Source organism: Nipponia nippon, unplaced genomic scaffold, assembly GCF_047370975.1.
Source record: "Nipponia nippon isolate SJK-2023a ecotype South Korea unplaced genomic scaffold, ASM4737097v1 scaffold_2, whole genome shotgun sequence".
Classification (NCBI taxonomy): Eukaryota; Metazoa; Chordata; class Aves; order Pelecaniformes; family Threskiornithidae; genus Nipponia; species Nipponia nippon.
The window spans coordinates 42,313,213-42,340,724 of NW_028262336.1; the positions used below are offsets into that span (position 1 = coordinate 42,313,213).

General features: G+C 36.7%; 1 protein-coding gene across 1 annotated transcript in view; it reads right to left on the bottom strand.

Moving 5' to 3' along the window:
* IL1RAPL1 (interleukin 1 receptor accessory protein like 1) overlaps nucleotides 1-27,512 on the bottom strand; it is a 786,803-nt gene that overhangs the window by 353,380 nt on the left and 405,911 nt on the right. Inside the window, exon 3 of the mRNA XM_087757310.1 lies at nucleotides 4,673-4,952. Within this exon, the coding sequence (XP_087613436.1) occupies nucleotides 4,673-4,952 (280 nt within the window). The remainder of the gene's footprint in view (nucleotides 1-4,672; nucleotides 4,953-27,512) is intronic.

Sequence of the window (27,512 nt, forward strand, 5' to 3'; positions counted from 1 at the left end):
AGACTAAAGAGCAGTAAAAAGCAGTAGACAGCCATTTGATGTGAGAAGTTTTTCTAGATATTTCTGTAGCAATAACTTTGGAAGTACAGATAGAGTACATAATTTTGCCAGATGGCATCAGTTCAGCCTCTTATATTTTTTTTTTTTTTGTCAGATAATCACTTTATAGTGTAAGAATCTAAAGAAACGGGGGAAAAAAGGGAACCATTATATTTCTGAGTAATTAATTTTATTTATTTCAGATTCAAATATCAAATACATGTTTTTCTCAGGAACATGAACTACTAAGTTTTAAACTTGATTATAAATGGGCATTCAAAACTATTTGAAAGAACCTCTGCATGCACAAAACATGCATAAAAGAATATATTCCTCTGATACTGAAATGAGGATTGTGTCATCTACCAATAATCATCTTGATCATACATTTGAAAGGTTCTATCCAACAAATCTAAAACTGAAACACTGGTATAACAACAAGCACAGACTTCTTAGTACCAACCTTTAGCCAATACTTTCTTATTCTAGTGGGTCTCCTCAAGGTGAAAGGCTTTGTAACTGTTCATAAGAGTATTCAGGATCACAAAATAATTAGCAGTGTATTTTTAAAAATCTATCATCAATCTACATTTTAAAGTATGTCTAATTATCTAAATTCAGCATTTACCTGTACTTGCTAGAAAGTGCAATATCAGATATTTAAGGTTTTCTTAATCTAAACAGAGAGGATTAATTGTGGTATTTTAAATAACTATATGGAATAATTGACAAAACTGTTGCTATTTTCATGGCTACTGTTACACACTTATCTGAAAAAAATATTAAACATTACTAAATATTCTCCTTAAGTAGCTTTACATGTAGTTTTTTGTGTTTTTCTTTTAAAGAAAACCATCATCATCAGAAGAACCGTGTTGAAAATGCTATTGAATAAATGATGTGATACAAAATGTCTCACAGATTATGTAAATAGCTTGAAGAATAAATGTTTTTAAAAACACATAATCTGGTAAAAATCTCCTTCACCACACACAACCCAGACAGCATTCCCCATCCTCCCTCCCCCCACCAAAAAAGTGGTAGACACTAAATATCTCCAGATGCTGGTAAAACAACTTCCTTATTTTCCTTGCAACATTGGAATAACTTTATTGTGCATTCCTTTTCCAGCTACTCAGTTGCCTTACTCTTTCTTTTTGACTCTTTCTCTTGTGTGTAAGTAGCAAGACCATTTTTATAGATATGCAGACAGAGAGGAACACTGCTTCATCTGTTCAACTAACTGCAATACCCAATTGTTTCAAACCTTTGAACAATTAGTAGCGACTCATCTCTGTACTTTCTATGTACAAATTCTAATTGGCATAATTTCACATCTAGTGAAAATCTAGTGTAAGGCTGTGAGAATATTAAAGGGAGGGCAGGGACAGGTGACATTATAGTGGGGGTCTGCTACAGGCCACCCAACCAGGAAGACTGTGCAGATGAGGCCCTCTATAGACAGATAAGAGCAGCCTCATGTTCACAAGCCCTGGTCCTCATGGGGGACTTCAGCCACCCCAATATCTGTTGGAGGGACAACACAGCAAGGCATAAGCAATCTGGGAGGTTCCTGAAATGCTTTGATGATAACTTCCTTCTCCAAGTGACAGAGGAGCCAACAAGGAGAGGTGCTATGCTGGACCTTGTTCTCACCAACAAGGAGGGGCTGGTGGGGAATGTGAAGCTCAAGGTCAGCCTTGGCTGAAGTGATCATGAAATCATGGAGTTCAAGATCCTTAGGGCACCGAGGAGGGCACACAGCAAGCTCATTACCCTGGATTTCAGGAGAGCAGACTTTGACCTCTTTGGGGATCTGCTTGGTAGAGTACATTGAGACAAAGCCCTGGAGGGAAGAGGGGCCCAGGAAAGCTCATTAATATTCAAGGTTCACCTCCTCCAAGCTCAGGTGTGATGCATCCCAAGAAAGAGAAAGTCAGGCAAAAACACCAGGAGGCCTGCATGGATGAACAAGTCGCTCCTGGACAAACTCAAACTGAAAAATGAAGCCTACAGAAGATGGAAGCAAAGACAGGTAGCCTGGGAGGAATACAGAGAAATTGTCGGAGCAGTCAGGGATCAGGTTAGGAAAGCTAAAGCCCTGATAGAATTAAATCTGGCCAGGAATATCAAGGGCAATAAAAAAAGCTTCTATAGGTACATCGGTGATAAAAGGAAGACGAGGGAAAATGTGGGCCCTCTCCAGAAGGAAATGGGAGACCTGGTTACGCGGGATATGGAGAAGGCTGAGGTACTCAATGACCCTTTTGCCTCAGTCTTCACTGGCAAGTGCTCTAGCCATACCACCCAAGTCGCAGAAGGCAAAGGCAGGGCCTGGGAGAATGTAGAACTGCCCACTGTAGGAGAAGATCAGGTTCAAGACCATCTAAGGAACCTGAAGGCGCACAAGTCCATGGGACCTGATGAGATGCATCTGAGGGTCCTGAGGGAAGTGGTGGATGAAGTTGCTAAACAACTCTCTCCATCATATTTGAAAAGATGAGGCAGTCCGGTGAAGTTCCCACTGACTGGTAAAGGGGAAACATAATCCCCATTTTTAAAAAGAGAAAAAAGGAAGACCCAGGGAACTACAGGCCACTCAGTCACACCTCTGTGCCTGGCAAAATTATCGAGTGATCGTCCTGGAAACTATGCTAAGGCACATGGAAAATAAGGAGGTGACTGGTGACAGCCAACATGGCTTCACTAAGGGCAAATCGTGCCTGACAAATTTGGTGGCCTTCTACGATGGGGTTACAGTGTTGGTGGATAAGGGAAGAGCAACAGATGTCATCTACCTGGACTTGTGCAAAGCATTTGACACTGTCCCACATGACATTCTTGTCTCTAAATTGGAGAGATATGGATTTGATGGATGGACCACTTGGTGGATAAGGAATTGGCTGGATGGTCACACTCAAAGGGTTGTGGTCAATGGCTTGATGTCCAAGTGGAGATCAGTGACGAGTGGTGCTCCTCAGGGGTAGGTATTGGAACCGACACTATTTTACATCTTTGTCGGCAATATGGACAGTGGGATTGAGTGCACCCGCAGCAAGTTTTCTGGTGACACCAAGCTGTGTGGTGCGGTTGACATGCTGGAGGGTAGGGATGCCACCCAGAGGGACCTTGACAGGCTGGAGAGGTGGGCCTGTATGAACCTCATGAAGTTCAACAAGGCCAAGTGCAAGGTCCTGCACATGAGTCGGGGGAATCCCAAGCACAAATAAAGGCTGGGCGGAGAATGGGTAGAGAGCAGCTCTGAGGAGAAGGACTTGGGGATGTTGGTTGATGAGAAGCTCAACATGAGCTGGCAATGTGCGCGTGCAGCCTAGAAAGCCAGCTGTATCCTGGGTTGCATCAAAAGAAGCGTGACCAGCAGGTCGAGGGAGATGATTTTCCTCCTTTATTCCGCTCTGGTGAGGCCCCTCTGGAATACTGCATTCAGCTCTGGGGCCCCCAATGTAAGAAGGACATGGAGCTGTTGAAGTGAGTCCAGAGGAGGGCCATGAAGACGATCAGTGGGCTGGAGCATCTCTCCTATGAGGACAGGCTGAGATAGTTGGGGTTGTTCAGTCTGGAGAAAAAAAGGTTTCAGGGAGACCTTATAGCAGCCTTCCAGTATCTGAAGGGGGCCTACAAGAAAGCTGAAGAGGGACTTTTTACAAGGGCATGTAGTGATAGGACAAGGGTTAATGGTTTTAAACTGAAAGAAGGTAGATTTGGATTAGATATAAGGAAGAAGTTCTTTACTATGAGGGTGGTGAGGCACTGGAACAGGTTGCCCAGAGAAGCTGTGGATGCCCCCTCCCTGGAAATGTTCAAGACCAGGCTGGATGGAGCTTTGAGCAACCTGGTCTAGTGGAAGGTGTCTCTGCCCATGGCCAGGGGGTTGGAACTAGGTGATCTTTAAGGTCCCTTTCAACCCAAACCATTCTATGATGATTTTATTATAATATGAAAGTGCCTAGATGATCTTTTTGACTGCAAAGGGCTGGAAACAATATCTCAGTGCAAACCATTTTAAAGATGCAGAAAGAAGCTGAACACCTGTTTCGGAAAGCAGGAAGCAGAACCTAGTCCAATTTATGATGATAAAGCTTGATGAATCAGAAGGTTAAATACCTTTTGAAGATATCTGGCACCCAGACTCTATTACCAAATTAAGCCACATGTGATTCTAGAGGATGTATGCCCATAAAAATTTACATCAAATAACATTTTTTTACAGAAAAAAAGTGAATTAAATGAAACCATTTAATAAATTCCATATAAAATTAAATCTGAATGTAAAAAAGAAACTTTTTTACTCCAACATAATAATTGTAAGAGTTAAACGAGAATCAGAAGCAGGAACACATGACTTATGCATCCAGTCCCACCCATCTTATAAACTTTAGATTTTACTATAAATGACCAAAATTTATATTAAAAAAAAAAAACAATTTAAAATGTTCAAGACATTCAATAGTAATTTCTACTTAAGCACAAAACGCTACAAGGAAGTAAATACTAGAAGGAGAATTAAAAGGAACACACTCAGAAAACATTTTTCTTTGGCACAAAAGTCTCACTATTAAGAGAATTGTTTCATATCTGGTTAATTAAAATGCAATATATTAAGATATAGTACCTTATAACACATGCATAGAGCCCGCTGTCTTGTATCACTGTCGGTCGGAACCAAATGGAGTCGTCTTCTTTGCTCATTCTAGTTCCATCAAAAGCTATAGGTTCCTCAAAATCTCCAGGTCCAGAGCTTTTGTACCACATCAAACTAAGTCCAGCACTTTGGGCTAGGGAGTAATTAGCTCTAATATATCCATAAAAGAGTGCACATTTTATACGAACAGGTTCTCCCACAAGAACTTGATATTTCTTGTAATCCACAGACCAGTCAGTGCATCCATCAGCTAAAAGAGAAGAAAAAATGACAAGAGATTATCAAAGGCTTCAGAGAGCACTATTTACACAGCAACCTTTTTTGTGGGAAAGCATTGCATTTGAGAAAAGGTCCATTGAGTGACAAACAGTACTCTTTTGATCCCTGAAAAATTAGCTGCATTTTCACACCATTAATGTCATCTACTTGTCTATGCAGAACAGAGTTATTATGAGATTTTGTGTTAAATTATGATAATTTCTGAGATAACTGAGCAATTGCTCTTTTTTCTTTTGTGGAACTGCAGCATGACCAGTTATAAAATACTGGAGTGAAATTAGTGCAACACAGAGGACATGTGGTACACAGGGTGTCATAATCCATGAATTACATTAATCAAATACCTTCAGGGTAACCATGTAGATGAAAGAAGGTATTACTCAGTCTCAGAAGACATTAGGACAAGGAGCTGTGGCCTAAACTAAAAAGTGTGAAAGTCTGGGTTAGATTTGAAGGAGAAGAAACTATCTTAACAATAAGAGCAATAAGAGCAAATGTGCAAAAAGATACTGCCATGAAAATTACTGTCAGTATTTTTAATGGATTATTCAAGAACAAGTTAAGCAGATCTTACTTGGAATTCCTGACTTTCTAGAATTGCATTACAAATTAATTTAAATTATTAATGTTTTTATGTTTTCCTGTCCTGATTAGCAATAATTCTAGAATAATTTTCATATTCCTCACCTGTTGAATAATGTCAGCCACTACCAATACTGTCCACAATAACTGTTCATCAGAAAGCAATACTAGATTTGTTTGACTTTCTGAATCCCAGCAACAGAACCAAACCCCAAAACCAAAAAAAGCACCCAACCTCCCTCCCTCTTCCCCATTATTTTTAGTTAAGAATACTAAAACAACAAAAGGAGAACAGATACTTTCTACAATGACTTCCTTAACAAAACCTTATGTGTTTTTTCTTAAGGAATTTCAACCATGGAAATTCACCATTAGGTTCATTCACTTAAAACCTTGGTGTCCAGCCTCAGCTAGTTAATCAGGCCCCTGATCCAGTCAGTAGAAAGCAATCAGTACATCCAAAGGACAATTTATTTCATCTTAAAATGAATATCTGTGACTCATATAAGTATTTGGTCTTTGAATTTGCCAGTTCTTTTAATTAACTTTAAAAGAGCTTGGACAGCTAGCTAATTTAGAAAATCAACTTTCACAAAGCTAAAGTCACAGCACATGCCTCTCACCCTAGAGCTGGTTGAATACTGACTTTAACGGAGAATTCAAGCTACTGTACAAAATAAAGCAGTATTAGCACTTTAAACATAGACAATGTTTTCATCTCTTATTTAGGAGAATAGCATGCCAGTTAGTGATTTTTGAGATTTACATTTAGATAATACCACAGTATTTATTACACATAGCAAAATAAGAAAGACGCAAACATCTCCACACACCACTGTGTAAGTAATAGCCTGAGTCGATACAACATTGAAAGATGGAGGAAAAAAGAATAAAATATTTAGAATCAATTTGCATTGTGAACAGAATTCATATAGACAAATATTTTATATATCTTTGCATTGTTTCCTCCTGCATTTACTTTTAAGACCAGGAAAAGACAATAATATGTCCCTGTTCCAATTTTCCTACCCAACAGTCCCTAAAAATTAGTAACCTTTACAAGGCCCTAATAAGACATAGATGTAGTCTTGCGGAAACTGAAGTGAACGGAGACAAGGCTCCGCTATTAGCTTCCCCATAGGACTTAAGAAACTAAATTCCATTTATTTCAGAATTCATTTACATCTTTGATCATTTCATTTTTTGCCTTTCTGAAAGCGCATTCTCTCTCTGATTTGATTCTATTTCTCTCTGTTGCTAAATCCCCATGCCAAAAATGAATTAACAGGCACCTCTAAGCAGCATTAATTTCATTATATATGTTACCAGGTAACAGTTTCTTCATCATACTTTATTATCAAATTGTAATCTTGCCTTTCACTGCCTAATTAAGTTAGTACACTTTGGTTTATAATATTAGTCTGCTAGTCATGTTTTCTCTCTCAGGATATTCAGTTCTAATAGTTCCCAGTTCCTTCAGCTTGATGAATCCATGAGACCATATTGCAGAATAACACCAACTCTCTTCCAAGCCTTCGTATTGAATGAAGGATTAACTATGCCGAGCAGATATCCTTGACTTTATTTCAGTATGCTATTCCTCATAAAAAAGTGCTAAGGATCACTTGCAGTCGAGTTTAGTAGGCTTGGGCAAACATGCTAGCAGGTATTCTGTACTCACATGCAAAACCAGAGAGAACATTACCAAACTTTTGAAAATTAACATTATCAAAGTTCAGTTCCTGAGTTTTAAGGAGAATGTTAACAATATGTAGGTATTGTATTTACATTAATGCTCTGTGAAATAGTTATTTCAAATATATAAATTGGATGACATTTCTATAGAAAGAGAATACAAATCAAAAACTCCTAAATGCCTAGAATTGCCTAAAGTTTCACATTAAGACTTCATATCACAAAGTACATTACATTTTAAGGTAACTATCTATTTGGTCATTTGTTGACACTAACCACACCAGATAGCTTAAGAGAGTATCAGTTCAAGCAAATACGAATACTGGCATGCTCATAATATTATGGATTCGTATTTTATATTTTATCTAGTAGTGTACCCCAGGGGTCAATAATGGGTCCAGTCTTGTTTAACATCTTCAGTAATGATCTGGATGATGGGGCAGAGTGTACCTTCAGCAAGTTTGTTGATGACACAAAACTGAAAGGAGTGGCTGATACACCAGAGGGTAATGCAGCCATCCAGAGGATTCTCTACAGGCTGGAGAAATGGACTGACAGGAACCTCATGAAGTTCAACAAGAAGTGCGAAGTCCTGCACCTGGGGAGGAACAACGCCATGCACCAAGATGTGCTGGGGGACACCCAGATGGAAAGCAGCTTGGTGGAAAAGGACCTGTGGTACTGGTGGACACCAAGTTGAACAATGTGCCTTTGCGGCAAAAAAGGTATGCTGAGCTGCATTAGTCAAAGTATTGCTAGCAGGTGGAGGGAGGTGATCCTTCCTCTTTACTCAACACTAGTGAGGCCACACCAGGGATACTGTGTCCAGTTCCAGGCTCGTCAATACAACAGAGACATGGATACACTGGAGAGAGTCCAACAGAGGATCGCAAAGATGATTAAGGGACTGGAGCATCTCTCCTATGAGCACAGGCTGAGAGCTGAGACTGTTTAGCCTAGAGAAGAGAAGGCTGAGGGGGGATCTTGTTAATGAATATAACTACCTGAAGGGAGGGTGCAAAGAGGATGGAGTCAGGCTCTTTCCACTGGTGCCCAGTGACAGGACAAGAGGCAATGGGCACACACTGAAACACAGGAGGCTCTTTCTGAACATTCGGAAATACTTTTTTACTGTAAGGGTGACTGAGCATTGGTACAGGTTTCCTAGAGAGGTTGTGGAGTCTCCATCCTTGGACATATTCAAAAGCCAGCTAGACATGGTGCAGGACAACCATTTCTAGGTGGTCTTGCCTGAGCAGGGCTTTGGACTGGATGACCTCCAGAGGTCCCTTCCAACCTCAGCCGTTCTGTAATTCTGTGATTTATTACAGTTACATTCAGTGATAATCTTAAGAAAACATATGTCCTCTTCTCAATGTGGTCTTTCAATGAACATGGCAGTGTTTCTCTTCCTGCATACAGAAATATTATACCAGTTAAACTCTGCCAACACTGACATTCCAGTCACTTAGAACTGTATTGACCTTATTACAGCTGGAAGCTTTAATACCTTAAAAATCTTCCAGGAAATACACTACTGCTCAGCCAACATGCCTTCATCTATGAGAAGGTGCTAATGCAATTTTGACAGATACAATAGAAATTCTCGTCATAAGACACAGACACCCTTCTGTGATATTTTATGATAACAGTGATATTTCAGGAGATAACTATCTGTGCTTGAAATGCTCCTATTCCACTGTAACTGAGGAGTATAAACAGAGGCTTAAAACCAAATAATGGAAAGAAAAATAGATTGTCATGTCCTTAAAAATGAGATTACTGTGAACACTCAGACAGATGATAGCATGCATGCACTGTAACTGACACTTCCTATGTATGTTCTACATATGGTGTATAGAGCACACGTGCATTTTTCAGTCTAGGAAAACTTGGATCAGAAATCAAATTAAAATTAAAATTTATTTCCAAATTCCTTGAAGCATGTAAAGATACATTTTCAAAGACCCAAAGACTAATTATATTCATGATGCCTTTTACATTCATAGAAATCTTTAGATTTTTCTATTGACATTGGCACCTTAAAAATGTTACATAATTGCATGTTAAACACTTGTGTTACTGCCTTTATAAATAGGGACAGAGAAAAGCAAAGGCTTAATGTTCATTCAGACTTGTTAATATTAAAGAGACTGAGGGATTTCTATTCAGTTTTGTATTCTAACTGTGGTCCATTTCTATTTTGACTGGATTTTCTTTCTTTCCTTTGTGTATAAGTAGGCCATTGACCAAAGAAAATATCTAGTGTTTCCCTTCTTAGTTATGGCTGCTACCGAAACACAGTCAACACCTACATTTATGCTGGTTCAAAACAACTGTGGGAAAAAAAACACTCAAGACTTTTCAATGTTTTTATTTCTATCGTCACATCATCAAGCAGTCAATCATCTTTTATTTTATTTTATACATTGGAAAATACTTGAATAATTCAACAGCTTTGAAATTTCAGAACTGCCTTCAAATGAATGGTTGTAGTCTCTGATCTTTATTTTAATATGCTGCCAGTTATTGCTACACATAATAGCACAATACGGGGTCCAGGACGAATATCATTCACTCAGTTATTTCCTTGAGTGATTTCAGGGTATGAAATAAACTACACTACATCACTGTCCTAATAATGAGATCGTTCTGCTGGATAAACAAGCTTCTTGCAGGCTGTATCTGCTGATAGGACCCAGCACACAGAATATTTAACATTACTGAGAAGGTCTTCCTTTCATTTTTCAGGATCATATGTATCATTTTCAAGGCAAAATTCAGTGCTGAAAAGGAGAAAAAAATACAGCTAATAAATCCTGGGTTCACTGCTACAGCCTGGCATCATTCAAAAGCTTCAATTCAATTTATAGGTTTCAGAGTTAGTAGAAGTCTTCAAGTTTCCAATACATAGGTGGAAATCTGAATTCTGGACATCTGAAAAATTTAGGTCTGACAGTTGGAAACAGTTTTCCTAAAACATTTATAACAGTGACAGTAAATTCTTCTATATTTATTGCACTTAATAATATTTAATAAAACAAAAATTAACAGATTCTTTTTTTCTGCATATCTGTGTTTGTAGTTCTGTTCTTAATGTAATTTCCTACAGAGAGGTTTATGCAATGTCACTGTGCCTTCTATGTATTTGTCAGCCACTTCAGGGTTTTTGAACACATTAAGCATTTGCAACCAAATCTGACAAAGAAGTGATCTCATAAATTGTGAAAAATGGGTATGTAAGTGAGAAAGCACCAGGTCTTGTTCCTAAAGCTGGGAACTTGTCGAACAGGGCATTAGTGGATGCAGAAATAAGATGATATTTAGGGAGAGTAAGGAGAGTAATTATGACGGGTAGAGAAAGTGAACAAAGGATATTGTAGCAGTGTGGCTAAGATTTTTGGGTAGGGTGGAGAAATAGGGGGCATAATCTGTCAAGAAAACAGGCTTCCCTTAACTGTCTGTTCATAAAACAAGTTTTCAAAAATTGATCAAGTGATGCATAAGATTCAAGATTACTTTCTTTAAAACAATTTTCACAACAATATTTTACCATCAAAATAATAGTCTCTTCTGGACTATCTCTTTTTACCCTAGTTTTTTCTTTTTGCTTTTTGCTTAGACTAACTAGCACTAGAAAAAGAAAAAGAAAAACCCCAAACTATTTTATACTTTATAGCACACTCATTAAAGTGTCTGAACCAATTAGCTCTATGCAGCATAACACATGGTATTCTAGTGTGTGTTCTCATTATGAAGAAATGTGAAGATTTTCTATTTTTATTTTGTGTATCCTTTTATTTGCTATAAAAATGAACTCCAATAAGAATGAAGAAGCAGAGCTTAGAAACGCAACACACTATGGAGATGAGAAAGAGAACATGGTCAGTTCTGTTCTTAGACCACTTAGATTTTGTACTTTCTAAAAAGTACCAGTATAAAATTAGAAACATGAAAAACATATTTATTTTATCATTAGTACTAATGTTTTCAAATGACCACGTCAAGTATATTTTATACATGATTAAATTTTGTTTTGCACTGACTGCTATTACGGCTTTGCACATTACTATGCTGCACTTCTGTTTGAGATAGCATTTTCATTTTGAAATGTCATTTTTCGTTCTCTTGAAAACTCTTGCAAAAATTACTTCGTAGGCTAAAAGCTTACATATTTCATTCTCAGTCTAGAAGTGTGGAGTGACTGATATGAGGGCGTGCCAGCATGAGAAAAAGAAGATGTTGAAGGACATTTAAGGGAGTCAGAAAAATTATTTTGGATACCATCATCTATTAAAGAAGTTAGCTCCTAAAAATTGCAATTGTCCCAGCCCCACCTGAGAGAAGTTTTAAAAGTGGCATATTTGGCAGTTGAGGAATCTTGGCAAATGCACTAGCCCACAGGAAGAGGAGTAATGGAAAAAGAAAGCTATGGTTTGCCATAAATTAATTAAAAATGGTATATTTCTTGGCTTCGGAATACTGCACTAACATGAAACAGAGTACATATGCCTAGGTATGGGACTACTGATAAGGCAGAATAAGCATGAAAATACCTTTATGTCTATCTGGTGGGAAGTTTTTATGTCATTCTGTCTTTTACGTAAAACAAGCCAAATTAAATAGCAATTTTTTCTGAATTAATACTAATCCTTTAGTTATCACTATTGTGTTGTAAAAAAAGTTAAACCATGAAAGCTATTTTTAAGGAAAAAATAGAATAAATATACTATGCAAGTCAGAGAAACCAAAGGAAAAAATGCATGATGAACTTCCCAAGTTCCTACTCCAAACCAAGAATTCTTCCCAGATGCTCATTCAGTCGCTCTCATTTCTTTTAAACCCTTCTTTTCTGGTTCACCATGTCATATAAAATAGAAGGTAAAGACTTAGTAAACACACATTTAAAGGTAGCCTAGCCTGTAATGACTTATCAGGTTCTGGTGGGTTGACCCCAGCCAGCAGCCAAGCACCCACACAACTTCTCAATCACTAAGCCCCACACCCAACAGGACAGGGGAGAGAGTAGGAAAAGCAAAAGCAAGAAAATTCCTTGGTCAAGATAAAGATAGTTTAAGAAGTGAAGGAAAGAGAAAAAAAATACAAGTGATGCAAAGGCACTCACTGCCTCCCACAAGCAGACCAATGCCCAGCTAGTCTCTGAGCAATGGCTAAAAAAGCTGGGAAAAAAAAAAAAAAAAAAAAAAAAAAACCTCCCATTTTTATTTCTAAGCCTGATGTTATTTGGTGTGGAATATCCCTTTGGCCAGTTTGGGTCAGCTGTCACAGCTGTGTCCCCTCCATATCTCTTGCTCCCACCCCCAAGCCTATTTGCCTCGGGGAGCAGAATCGGAAAAAGAGAAGCCTTGATGTAGCGCAAGCACATAGTCAGACATATTGATCTGAAGCACAGCGCATATTGATCAGCAATAGTCAAGACACTGGTGTGTTATCAACACTGTTCTAGTTGTCACAAATCCAAAACATGGCACCATGCAGGTTGCTATGAATAAAAATAACTTCATAGCAGCCAGACCCAGTGCAGAGGTCCCTAATCTTTTATGTGCTTCTGTGTGCTACCTTCTTTCAATTATTCATTTTCAACTCAGAGACCATCTGTACATTTACAGTTACAGCATAGAGATGGCAGCATAATGTAATCAACAGCCACAAAACACGAGAGTTTGTTTACTAGATTAATTTCCAAAGCCTGATATTAAACTGCATTAATGATCAGTGCCCATCTGAAGTGAATTGTTTCTTGTTTGTTATATTTACTATACATCTTTATTTGAGGACAGTTCTACATCCTCTGTTTCTTGTGTGGCTATATTAGAGTATCTGCAGTTCTTTTTGGACCTTAAGAATACAAGTTTCTTTCCTCCCTGCTCCCCAAACATACTATGATTTGTTTTGAAAGATAACTCCTACTCAGTGCCACTGTCATAAAATTTCTATTGTTCACTATATGATTTAGATATGGAATCTCAACATTACTATGTGAGGAAATTAAGTCTGGTATGTATTGGTCTAAGATTTCCCTCTGGAATTGCAAATGACTAAAACAAAGTAGTAACCTAACGTGAAGAGAAACTACTATGGCAAGTGGTTACATTAATTTCTAAAAATTGAACAAGCACATGTAAGGATGTATTTCAGAAAGAAGATTTCCAAGAAAAGAGAATGTCTGGACTGTACTGGTGTATCATGTTCTATAGCAGATGGCAAATTATTTAATCTCTTCCATAAACTCTTATTATTGAAACTGCTTCTGAAAATACACTCTGTTCTCCAGTAGCTTCATTTTGGAGATTATGAGGAAGATCAAGGATTTCTACATGTTGGAATTTCAGTAGCACTTGAGTAGCAGCTGCACTTTATACATTTAAACTTTTTTCCTACAAAGAACACAACTGCTGAATAGCAGAAACAAGTTGCTGAATATCAGCTGAACTGTGATAACTAAATATGTGAAGACTTTCCACTTGGAGTAAGTATGAGCAAATTCAGCAGATTAGTTCATAATACAAGAGGATTGAAATTAATCAAATTATGACATGTGCATAGGAGAGTGCAAACACCTTGTTGCTGTGACTTGGTGGAAATTTCTTAAGCTGCATTATCATGACTATGTGACTACGACTGTGCAGAAATGAAAAGAATTGCAGTGAGCGCTTCGGAAGAGTTAAGACCCAAAGAAACGCTTCTTATTTCAAACAGACTTTGAATCAAAGGATCATTTTTTACTTTAAAGTTTCAAAGGTTAAAAGTTCTAACCATACAATTACTAAGTATACATAGGCCATAAGGTTGCCAACAATATTACATATTAAAAAATAGTTACATATTTCTGTTTATTAATCTGTTCTACATTGCTTTCACTCTTAAAATATTGGGAGAGTTAATATATTGAAACTGCAATCTTGGATTGACAATATTAATATACTTTGTCAAAGTATATGCTAACTGCATAAAACTCCTAGTGATTTTGATGACTATTTATTGCCTACAGGTAGTCCTACTAGACTCAAACTGTAGACACAGATTTATTTAAAGCCATATATGTGTCAGATAGACATTTGTATCTATACCTGCAATTAAATAGATGTTAAAATACAGTATAACTTTTAAGAGCATAAAGCAGTTCTAGGAAGGCTTTTCTTTTTCTTTACTCAATATGACAAAGTTATTTATTTCTCCCGAAGTTGACAAGAATTTTTAAATAATCTTCAGTGCACATCACTGCTTCAATTTGATTAACTGTGTGTGCATTTGCATGCAAAAGAACTGACCTAGTAATTACAGTGGTTTTGCACAGGTATATGATGTCAATATTTATATCAATAAGTTCATACAAATGTATGGTGTCATCAGGAATCTATTAAGTAAGGCTTTGGTAATCATCAGTGGTTTTGAAACACTTCAGAAATATTTTAAACACTGAGGAGAGAATAATGTCTTCTCCCCATAGATGTTCTTGGGCAGGTAAGTGGGGCAGAGGCGGACCTAAAGGCTGAGCCTGGGAGGAGGGAGGGAGGCATGGCAGCAGAGAGGTCTGGAGGGGCAGCTGTTTTATGGCCTGGTTATGGCTGTCATGGCACCAATGTGTGGCCTGGCAATGAGCACCATTGCATTGGGAGCCAAGAGGGTTTTTCCACAGGATAGGTCAGACCAGGATCTGCATTGTCCTACCATCAGACAGGGGTAAGTAATGATTAAAGATGGGAAAAAAAACCACAAACTGCACCCTCCATGTAGCTGTCTCTTCAGCAGGTGATACATTTACTTTAAAACATACTTATCCTTTTTAACAGAGATAATTCTATTCTATGTTGTGTGATTACATATCTTAAAAAATTGCAAAAAATATACACTGCTAACAGGTATTGCTAAATTTTTGGTATACTACTTCGTGTGCATGCATACAAGCATCCAAGGTTCAGAATGGGACACATTTTCCTTGTCTTTTGCATTTCTTTTTAATCCCAAGAGCCCTTTAAAATTTCCTGTGTGAATGGCTCAATGGAAAAATAAATTCTTGTCATTACTCTGAAGCTTACTACCAGCACACGATACAGCACCCAGTACAATAACAATTAGAAAATACATCCTATCCAAAATAAGAAACTTAGCCATTGTCAGTTTGGAATTTGTTAATTAAAGTAGATCCCCTTTTATATAAAAATTACTGTTATTTAATGACTACCAAAAGTGGAATATAATAGGGGGGCAAGTATGCTTGTTCCACAAAACTACAAGAAAAGCCTCCATGTATGTGCAACAGTGGGATAATTTATCATTAAACTGCTAAAGAAAGAACACATTTGCTTAAGAAATAGAAATTAATTTTAATTGAAGAAGTTTTTGTGATATATGCTCTTTTCCTGCAGATGTTACCAAGTACAAAACATGGTAGTTTAAAGCCAACAGGAACCTCATGAAAGACTTAGCAAGGAACAACAATACTAACTGAACTTTAAAGAGAAAATATTATCTACAGTAAATCTGCACTCCATGGATTACAAAAAGTCATTATAAATCTGTTTGTACACTTTTTTCTGTTTTAGAAGAACCCATATTATTATAGCATCTGGCATTTTCCTTCCTTTTTTTTTGCCCATATTAAGTCTAGAAGCTAAAGCTTATGAAAGATATTAAATTTTGTAAATCTTTGCTCCCCAGTTTGACATTTCCTCTGTTCCCATATGCCACTTGTTTGCCACACTTGAGACAGCTTACCAAAGAGAAAGAGGTCACCAGAGTACTATAGTAGTTCAGTACTTTAATCTCATTAGGCAAAGGAAATTAAAATCATGACTATTTGAGTTTGAGAAGAAAACTTTTCTCCTTTCACGAAAGCTTACTTTAAAGCTTAGCATGAATGTTTTGGTTGAAGCAAATCTAAAAAAATAGAATGGATTTAATTGAGTTAGGAATCCAAATCCCACAAGACTCATATAAAAAGCTTCCTTAGGTACCTTTGTGGATCAGGTAAGCATGTGATGTGTCTAGCTGCATTGAATTTCAAAGGCGAAATCAAAACATCAGAGCATTTCCATTTCCCTCCTTATACTATATCCTAGAATGCATCCAAAACAAAGTTAAGACTTGTTAGATAAAGCAAACAAAATACATTCTTATATTCAAAAACCTTTTTGCATCCTGACTCAATGAATATGATAGATATATTTTTGGAATGAAATACTGAGAAAATTTTCAGTCAGAAAAATTTGTCATCTTCAATTGAAAGACAATTTTTTTATATATTATAAAATAAATCTTTCATTCGAGTTTAATGAACAGACACAGAATATCTATTTGATCGTGAAACTGCTTTTTCCTAGAGTGCCATTGGGACTCATCAGATCAGGTGGCTCAGATTTGCCCTAGCAGCCACACTTCTTAGTGGTCATCTCACACAAAATCCTTGTAGCCATAAAACCTCTTGATGAATGATGAAAGTAGAATTACACCACTAGACATAGAGTTCAGCATGAAAGTTGCACAGGAGAAAGGATTTGGACTTTGGAAATCCAAATCACAACTTCCAAGGTAAAAAAAATAATGCAATTTTATGCTCATTTACTTCAAGAATTGTTTCAATTGCCCCCTACTAGCTACTACAAAGAAAATTAACTCTATCCCAGCCATAACCAGCACAACATCAAAATGAAATTCCACAGATTGGGTCAAACCAACTTCAAAAGATATGTTGAACTGTTCTTCACTCTAAAACTATGTAATGTAGCAGACACTCATTGAAAACTTAAACCTTATAAATTCCACTGAACAGAAATCTATATATATTAAAAAAAAAAAAAAAAGAATCTTGCACTGTCTCTATAGTTGTAAGTTTGCATGCTAGACACACAAAGTGCATACTGAATGCTTATTGACATTTGTCAAGGCAGGAAGTAAAGAATTCAGTCCAGTGGTGTTCTCCAACTTCAGACTTTTTCCTGGGTGTTTAATCTATGTAATCAACATTTCTACAATATTTATGTGGTACTCATCACCTTCCTTTATTTGTTGCTAATCATCAAGAGGCCAAAGAGAAGGTTTTTCTTTCTTGGTGTAACAATTTGGCTGGGAGAAGGGACAGCATTTGCTAAGAAAGCAGTGGTAACTAACCATAGACAGCAAGAACATAGGGCAAGAAACACAGATAGCTCTCGAAAGAATAAAGTTCTGCAGATACTAATTCATGTGCCAAAATAGAGATTAAATTCATAGATAACGTTAGCACCAAGGCATAAATTTCAGATTAAGGCTGGGGGATCTTTTTGTTATTGCTGTCATCTTTGTTTATGCTATACAGCATAGTTAACTTAGTCAACAGGCAGCAACAACAAAATCCCTGTGTTTTAATTGGTTTTATCTGTTCTAAATCTTAAATTTTCCTTAAAAATACTTTCCAGAGCAAAAATTACAACTCCGATTTTCAGAATGCTACCCCTTTGCTTCGAATAAATTGAATCTCATGGTTCACTCTCTTCCATGGACTAGAGATATTCCTTAGCTGATCTGTAACTATTTTCTAGGAGACATTAGTCTGCCCTTTATTAGTCATGAGATGGATCCTTACAGGATATATCTTCCAAAGAAGCCTGGCACACAAGACCAACAGGAAGAGGAATTATAGCACCATATAGGATTGTAGCGATATTCCTCCCTCCCTCCCATCTTTTTTTTCTTTAAAGGAAGAATAATTTTTCCTGTGAAATGCAAAACACCCTAAAATAAACAAAACTAATTATAATAAACTATGCTTTCTGTTAAGCCTAGTACTCATACACCTGTCTAAAGATGAAGATGTTTCTTTAGTCCAGAGTAGGCACTAGGTGTGGCTGCACTGGATAAGCATCATAAGAAATTTCTTACTCTCTATGCCTTTAGTTAATTGTATAGCATATGATCATACTTGAGTTACATGAAAAACTAAGCTACTTCTAATAAGTGAACAATTTTTCTGAACATGTTCAAAAATCCACTAGTGTAAAAAATTAAATAGAAATGTCTATGTTTTAAATTAAAGAAACTAACTGGCCTACACACTCATACTATGCCTTTCCTGTCACTGAAGTAATGAGCATTTTTATAAAGGAATTAAATGAAATTAGAAAAAGTTATAAGAGCACCTTATAACCCAAATATTCCACTGAGAGTAACTTTTATTGAGTGATGCTTCACTCTGTTTGATCTCTGTGCAGCCTTTTTGCTACCTCAAATGCACTGAGGTGAAGAAAACCCTAGTATATTTTTCAAGATAAGGTCACAGTGCTGAAATAGATTTTGATCTGTAATTATTTAAAATTTCTTCAGGGATTGTTCAATTTAGTAACTAATTCACCTTCTATCTCTATCCTCACCGTCCTCCTCTACACATATATGCACACTTAAACACAATTTAATTATTAATGATGAATTTTGCTGCACAGTGTAAGGAATACCAATGAGACTGAAATCTCAGTCTCTGAAAGCAGTCAGAGAAGTTACATTAACCCCTCATTCATTTTTTCACACACCTCACCCAGGGTGTTGTGACTAGTGCCATTCATTTTTCCACTTTATAGTAATAAATTAGTATTTATCCTGTGTCTCAGGATGGCTATTCACATGGTATTTTTCAGAACATTAGCCAAACAGTAGGAGAAGTCATATGTGTCTCCCATTTGACACCTGAGTCTCATTTTACACTTGGTTTTGTAAACAGACTAAGAAATAATATTTATCAAGCTTCTCAATACAGTCTTCTTAATATCAAGGTAAACTTGTCTTTGGGAGTAAAATTGTCTCCAGCTGAGCAATGTTTTCTACACTGCTGTGTTGCAATCTGTAAGTAAACTTAGGTCTTATAGAAGTCATCAATAGTTTAATTACCACCTTTCTCTAAGGCTTGATCTTTAATGGCAGTAAACATACCTGAGTAAAAGGTTTAATTTTGTTGTGGCTTAACGATAGCAAACAAAGTCTTCCACTGGCATGAAGAAAAAGATTATAGCTTTACATAAAAGACCTGATTAATATGAATGACCCTGATGTGGAAGATTTTGATATGAATCTCTTTTTCTTTCAGCTAACCTTTGAAATTAAGGCCAACATTTTTCTAAAGGATTATTTTTATTTAGAAAAATTCATATTATGATACCCAGAGCTAAAAACAGCAAGAGAGAATAATGAAAATCTAAGGTAAGATTATATGCCTCCTGAAATGGCAATTGCAAATCAGTTCTTTAATGTGTCACTAACCAAGAAAGGTAGGCAAGGAAATAAAACCAAAACTAAAACATGTCCCCTATGTATTATGTGTGAAATTTGATAGGATTAAACCTCACTGTATGGCATATGGTGTATTATTTCACACATGTAATAGAGCAAATAAATGGGATGAGGCACTTAAGTATTAATCCCAAGATTCTCATGACATTCATTCTCAGGAGTCTTGTTTTCTGTTTCCTCAGAAGTGGTTTTGTAAATGGTGACAGAAGAAAGAATGAAAGGCTATTTTTAATTGTAGGAATTGAATGATCAAAATTAAAATTGCGGTCTCATAATTAATTTGGAACACTTTACATGATCATATATGAACTCTAGATGATATGACTTCTTTTTATTATAAAAATGTTATTAGTAACTCCATAGTTAAGGCCACATTGAGATTTGCACTGAAAGCGGAATTAAAATCCTTCCATTTCATACTTCATTGATTGAATCTCTTTTCCAGAGTTAATACAATATCTTCACAGCAGAACTTTTTTTTTTTTTTTCTGGAAAATACTCTCTCTCAGAAAAAAAATATAATACTAAACTGATCCCTTCTGGATTTCTCTTTCACCTTCTAGATGCCTGCTATCTTTCTTCTCAAAATCACAATAATCACACAGCAAACTTACATTATATATGCATGTATATAGCCACATTTTAGACAGGTCACATTTCAAAACACATTTTATTCCATTTATGCATTATAACCCCCACATAAAAGTGGAATTAGCAACCTAAGAGCTTCTTTTCTCTTTTCTACTATTCAGCATCTCACCCTGTCTCTGACTAGCTTGTATCTTCAGCTTTTTGAAGAAGAGATAACTGCAGAAGCTTCAGCAGAATTATTTGTTCAATTCACTGAAATCAGGGTGCCTGTGAAATTAGGTCAATCTTAATCAAAATTCTTTTTTGAAAGTAAGTTGGAAAAGAAAACAAGCAGACAATATTAAACATTAAACTAAAAAAATATTTTCACTTTTCCTCTTGAAATCATTATATTTTGTATTCATAATACTGCACAACAACATAGAATTTAATGTAAAATATCAACTCTTGAAATAAAACATTTACTAGACTTGAAATTTTTCTCTTTTGTTTGTGACAAAATGGTCAAACATTGTTATTCCTAACAAATCCAGATTTTAAAATGAACCCTCCTTCACAAAATTGTATTACCAGCCTCTGGACTTGCCTTATGCAGTAAAAATTCCTGCTTTCCTTTCATTAGAAAGCTCCTCCTCTATAAAGAAGTTCCCTGGCTTGACAGTCAGTCAGGAGTCACTTGACTACCTGCATATGGACTGCACAAGAAACCAGTCAGCCTCTGAAGAAATGTCTTTTTCCTTCCCTCTCAGCACATTGCTTTTGACAGGACTCTCATGTCTGTATTGGAATGTGGTTTCTGATTAGTGGGAAAAAGGACATTCAGATTTTGTGCCTAATCCATTACAGAGATGCCAGGTATACATCTCTGCTCTGCTGTCTTACATTTTGCCTGTTCTGATGTTGCTGGAGGCTGAATTACACAACAGGTGAATTATAGCCCAGCTAGCTGACATATGTATTAAAAGATGTATTTGCCTAAAAAAGGGAGGAGCCCACTGCAGCCAAGTATAGTAAAACTGTCAGAAAAGGGCAAATTAATAACTGCCAGACACACTCATGAGAGAGTGGGGTTTCACTTCGGCAAAAAGGTCTCTAGAAATATAATGTTTTTCTGTTGTTCTTTGTTTTCTAGGCATATCAGAAATTTTCAGCTTGACAAGAAAATTAATTCATGTATAAGGTTTCCACTTCATCTTTGACTTCTCCACTTTCTTTTTAAGGGATTCTTATGCTTATTTTTTTCCTTTCCCCCAGATATCCAACATAGCACTATAAAGTTACTAAATATTGTCTGTAATGAAAAATTTTCATTAGAATATCAAATAATTCCTATCAAGACAAGTAAATATCTTGACAAGGAAATAGAAAAAAAATTTTAGAACTAACTAACAGTGTTATGTACCAGATATTTTGTCTCCAGCCTGAAATATCCTGAAGATCTATTGTGGAAAGCATGTTTAAAAGACTCATTTGACTGTCTGGTCCCATCAAGGCATTCAAACATCTAGAATTATTAACTCCTTTGTGAACCAGGCCCTATTGAAAAGGTGACTATGTAATGTAACAGTAAAATAATTAACCACTGCAGATAAAAGATATCAAAATTAAACTCTAAAATGTTAGAATTAAAAAAGTTACATAGTAAACATGTGGTAATGAAAAATCATCCAAAAAATAAACAAGAAACTGAAGATTTCATACATTAATATTTTGATCTTTTTCTTGAGTTGCCAACAGCTGCTTAGCTTTTAATTTAATCTTCATATAAATGCATTTTTTTATCTTTTATTAGACAATTCTTGACATCATAAGATCCATTTCACCAAAATGAACATGTAGAGATAACTGAAGGTTAATGAAAATAACCTTTCACATGAAAATATGCAATATCTACTTGAATACTAAATAAAATGAAGTATACATAAATAAAAATGAAATCCATTGAATTGTATCAGAGAATAAAACTACTCCTAGACACTATTGTAAAGTGTGCCTACCAGGTACAGCCTTTGAAAGGAGAAAAAAAAGTCCACTCTTTCTCTTCCTTAATAAATAACCCACTGTTCTTAATGGCAGGACTGGTCCAGGTCTTCTGGGTCAATGGTTCTAGCTGTCTATCAGCTCAATCGATAGAGGAAATAGAGATTCTTATATCAATTCTTATCTCAAGACCACTTAAATATTTTTTTTCTGAAACTCCTGCTGGAAATTGCTTCATAATCTCCTTTCTCTGGTGTTTAGAAACTATCCTGTAATTCATAGCCCAAATTTAATTTATACCTTACATTTACCTGTGGTCAGTTTATATTTGCACTTCTTTGTGCAAGTGTACCTCATTTGTTTTCTCTTTTTTTGTGACTAGCAATTTGGAAAAGCCCTACAACCACTATATGGTCACCTCTTATGCTTATCTGAAACGCAGAGGGGAGAAAAAACAATTTGACTCATCAACATATATCTTCATCACTGTAGTACAAGGAACACTCCCCTTTGAACAGGTGGAGTATTAATAGTAGTATCAAGAAGCATATTTGTAGCATAAAATTATATTAACAAAACAATGTTTTATCTTTTGAAGACACATTAAAAATCTTGGAGCAAGTGTACTTTAAAGATGAAATTACAAAACAGCAGCAATGAAAATAATTGCTTCAGCTACTGGTGCTCCAAGTTGGCCTCTATCAGATGGGTCTAGCTTTGTCAGAAGAAAAAAAACATGCTTACTATTTTTAATAAGTCCTTAAAGAAATCTTTATCAATATCTTTATCAATCCTCAATATGGTCACATCAGCCTAAATACAGTTATTTTCTTTAAGGGTTTCTCCAGTTTGATTAAAACAATTCAAGTTTATGCTACAGTCTGTACAGTCCATAGAAAAATGTTATTATGTTTCCTTTGTTTAATTTTTCCCTTGTGTTCCTAACTAAACAGATTCACAACTACAGATTCACAAATGAAAATTTGATATGCTGCCTGGCAGAATTTGAGATCACTCCAAGAGAACAATTATGTACAATTTTCATTCTCTGTTTGGTCATTATGATATATTAGTGACATTTTAGACCTATTGCAAAAGTACACATGCAGAAGTAGTGGATGTCTATAGAGCAATTTGAAAGAACAGAGAGATGCACTTGTAAGAGATGTCATAAGCAGTATATTTCCTTCATTTTACCAAGACATAACTCTTAAGAAAGATCCAATTCATATATTGTAAAACATATGGAAAATTAATACTTTGGGGACTAGTCAGACTGTCTAATTTAGATATCTAATTTGTGTGCCTAACAGAAACTTGGTTTCCCGTCTACTTAGTAGAGAAAGAAGATCTGTGACGGGGCAACCTGGAATGTGAAAACTAAACACTTAAAATTAGATAGTGACTAAATTGCCTGTGTATGCAGACGGAGACCCTGAGCACTGAAACCTGAGAGGAGAGACGTCACCTTGGGGTGGCAACAGCAGCACCTGCCCCTGCTGTCATGTGCACCTCTGCTGCAGGGATAGATCATCTGCCTGCATAGAAGCTACTGAACAAAGACAAATTACAGCACAACACATGAATTAAAACCAAGCTTGTTGCCAGTTTATCCAATGATACTAGATTATGAACTGTGATGGGTCCTGCATCAAGGGTAGGAAAATGGAAAGGGATGTTGTGCTGCATAGCCACAGATAATAACCACTACAATTTCTAAGACAGAGGGTCAGCAATTGTATAGCAGAGCACATACCCATGTTTGCAAACGGACTTTTCCTTTTTGCTAAAAGGAGAGAGTAATCCCCAGTTTCCCAGTGAAAGAAAATCATATCTCAGCTTTTTGGTTTTGTGGTCCAAACATGCTCACTAACAATACACCTCCTCATCCCTCTCCCTGCCAAGAGGAGGGTTGGAGGGGAAGAGACAAAACCAAGGTGGTATTGCTTCTGAGAACCACTGGTTTAGCATGTTTCCTCTCCTTTCAGCAAAACACAAAACAACTCCCTCCTGTGAGTACGAGTCTCCAAAAATCAGCTCTCAACAGCTGTCAAGCAGGAGTCAAGCTAGCTAGCCTGTGTGAAGAAATCAGGCAACTGAACCAACCCAGGGGCTGGAGTCAACCCTCAGTAGTCCATAGATATTCTGCTCAAAAACATTTCAAAATCCACACACAAATACATTACAGCAGATCAGTTTCACCCAGTGAGAAACAAATTAACATCTGTCTAGAAAATGATGCTCTGTTGTACACTTTGTCCTCTGCAACTCCCCCTCCAGGTTTCATTCAATTTTAATTCCTGCTCAATTCTGTTTTTCTGGAGTGAACAACTCAGGGATTGCAACTCTGAACTGCATGTTTTCTAGCTAGTGAAAAATGTATGTGTTCTAGTAGGTGTTCTTGCCAAGACAAATACAGTGTAAAAACATAGTGATTTTCATTATTAAGCCTGCTTTGTCAGATATGGGATTTTCAGAGTCCCTGAATTCATCAATAATATTACCTGCTATAAGAGATTAGGTAAGCAAGTGCTAATTAAACTGCTGGACAACAGCCAAGCTATCACTGCTAAACAAGTGTTACCTGAGCAGATGCATCCCAAACAAAGGCAAGACATGCTACTTTAAATATGTCTGTTTTTTCAGTTCACCAAACCTTTCAGATGATACAGTCATGAAGCTTGAAAAGATAATGGATTTTGTCTTTTGGTTTTGGAAACAATTAATGAAAGAGTTGAACTTAAAAAAAAAAAACCACAAAACAATACTCTCAATGGCATAAAAACTGCAGCACAACAAATGTGCGATTTCTATAAATTCTGTACATTTCTGCAAGAAAATCCCAGTACCTTGCCCCTTTCAGCTGCAGGAAAAGTTTATCTCTCACTGACCCATCAATCAATGAAGTATAATTAGTTAGAGAGTCAGGATGTTACATGATAATTCTAGTACCCATAAATTATTATTATTAATAATAATAATAATAGTAATAATAATAATAGCAATAGCAATAGAAATAGCAATAACAATAGTAATATAATAAATTAAAAGAAAAACTATAGGATGGCAAAAGCAAAAAATCACACTTTCACAGACATACAAGCTAATTCACTGTATCTCACTGACCATTTTACAAGGTTCATTAGCTCACATGAATTCAGAATCTAAAAATATCTGTGAGTAAAGTGTTACAGGCAGTTTCCTGTTACCCATTGTGAATATCAGAAACGGGATTTCAGCACTAAGATCATTTCAAGTCTTTTAAAGGTCTTTACAGTATTCAACTGGATCTTCACTTTGATAGCTAGATGGGTTCAGCACTTTTTACATGCTTTTTATAAATGTGATGCAATGCTTGTATTGATGAAAAGGAGTACTTCAAATGTGTGATACTCTTTCTCAAAGAGTAAAGCTGCTACATACATTTTTTAAGATGGAGCCATTATTTACCATTCCATCAATTTTATCTGTACCCAAAGTATAAAATAGTATTTAATAAAAATGAAGATATTAATTAGGTGGGTTTGACTACCTGCTCCAAATGTGTAAATCCAGATAAATCAAAAAGTTGTAAAACCAAAGTGCAAAAAAACCCAGCACAATAACCAAAGTTGTTCCTAAGTGCACTGCCTGACAATTCCCTAAACTAATGAAATACAAACAATTGCAAAAAATGAAAGCAATCTGAAACCAGGCCAGAAATGAACAGAGGGGGAAACAATGGGTGCCAAAGTGGACATTTCTCAATGTTCTAACTGGCAACCATCAGTGAAGAAGAAGTACAGGGTTTGCAAAAAAAATCTCAAAACTTTTATACTAACCAACAGTACTTTAAAGTGCCAACTTTTATTCTGTATTGGCAATGCAAAGTTTTACTTTTTTTTTACTATATATACTGTAGCTAGTATTTTTATACTTGGAGGGAATGACAAAGGAAGTACGCCCAGTGACAGAACAAGAGTCAACGGGCACAAACAGAAACGTAGGAAATTCCACTCAAACATAAGAAAAAAATTATTTACTATGAGGGTGGTCACACACTATAACAGGTTGCTCATCAAAGTTGTGGAGTCTCCATCCTTGGAGATACTCAAAACTCAACTGCACATGACTCTAAGCAACCTGCTTTCATTGACCCTGCTCTGAGCAATGGGTTGGACTAGATGATCTCCAGAGGTGCCCTCCAGCCTCAGCTCATCTGTGATTTTCTGATTTACTGAGGTTCACAGCTACACTGTTAACTTGAGGGGTTTTGTTTTAAGAAAAATATTTCCTTTCAAAGTTTTCTTGTCTGAAAATCAAGATTGTCTCTTATGTTACCTTAAGATGATTTATTCTACAATAAATGCAGAGGAGGAATTGCTGTCCAGCAATGTAAGAATAACTTATTCTATTTGTAGCCTATGAATGCTAATGACTCCATATATGATCTTATTTTTCCTTTTAAATTCCCTTATAAAGGACTTGTTATATCATTAATTCCTAAGAGCTGGAATGTCATCAAGTGGATTTATATTCAGTAGACAATTAAGATCATCAAAATACTTCTTTTCCAAAAACTTTAAGTTGTCACAGAGATGTTTTAAGATACCAAGGAACCAAAAGCCATGTGCTAGTTCTTACTCTGCTGTTATGTTATTCCAATGAAGGTCAAAAAGAATAGGTGAAGGTTAAGAAAACACTACAGTAGTAACTTCCACCATCAGGTATTTATACACATGGACAAGATTCCCATGAGCCTTCTCCCTCCAGGCTGAGCAGTCCCAGCTCTCTCAGCCTCTTCTCATATGGCAGATGTTCCAGTCCCCAAATGGTCTTTGTGGCCCTTCACTGGACTCAGTCCAGTATGTCCATGTGTTTTTTGTACAACCTAACGTCCCCTGGTACAACTTGAGGGCACTTCCTCTTGTCCTATTGCTTGTTACTTGGGAAAAGAGACTGACCCCCACCTCGCTACAGCCTCCTTTCAGGTAGCTGTAGAGAGCAATAAGGTCTCCCCTCAGATTCCTCTTCCCCAGGCTAAACAGCCCCAGCTCCCTCAGCCGCTCCTCATAAGACTTGTGCTCCAGACCCTTCACCAACTTTGTTGCCATTCTGTGGACACGCTCCAGCACCTCGATGTCCTTCTTGTAGCGAGGGGCTCAAAACACAGTATTCAAGGTGCGGCCTCACCAGTGCCGAGTACAGGGGCACTATCACCTCCCTGGTCCTGCTGGCCACACTATTTCTGATACAAGGCAGAATGCCATTGGCCCTCTTGACCACCTGAGCACACTGCTGGCTCATGTTCAGCTGGCTGTCAGCCAACACCCCTAGGTCCTTTTCCGCTGGGCATTTCTCCAGCCAGCAAACCTGCTCCAGCACGGGCTCCTCTCTCCATGGGTTCACAGGTCCTGCCAGGAGC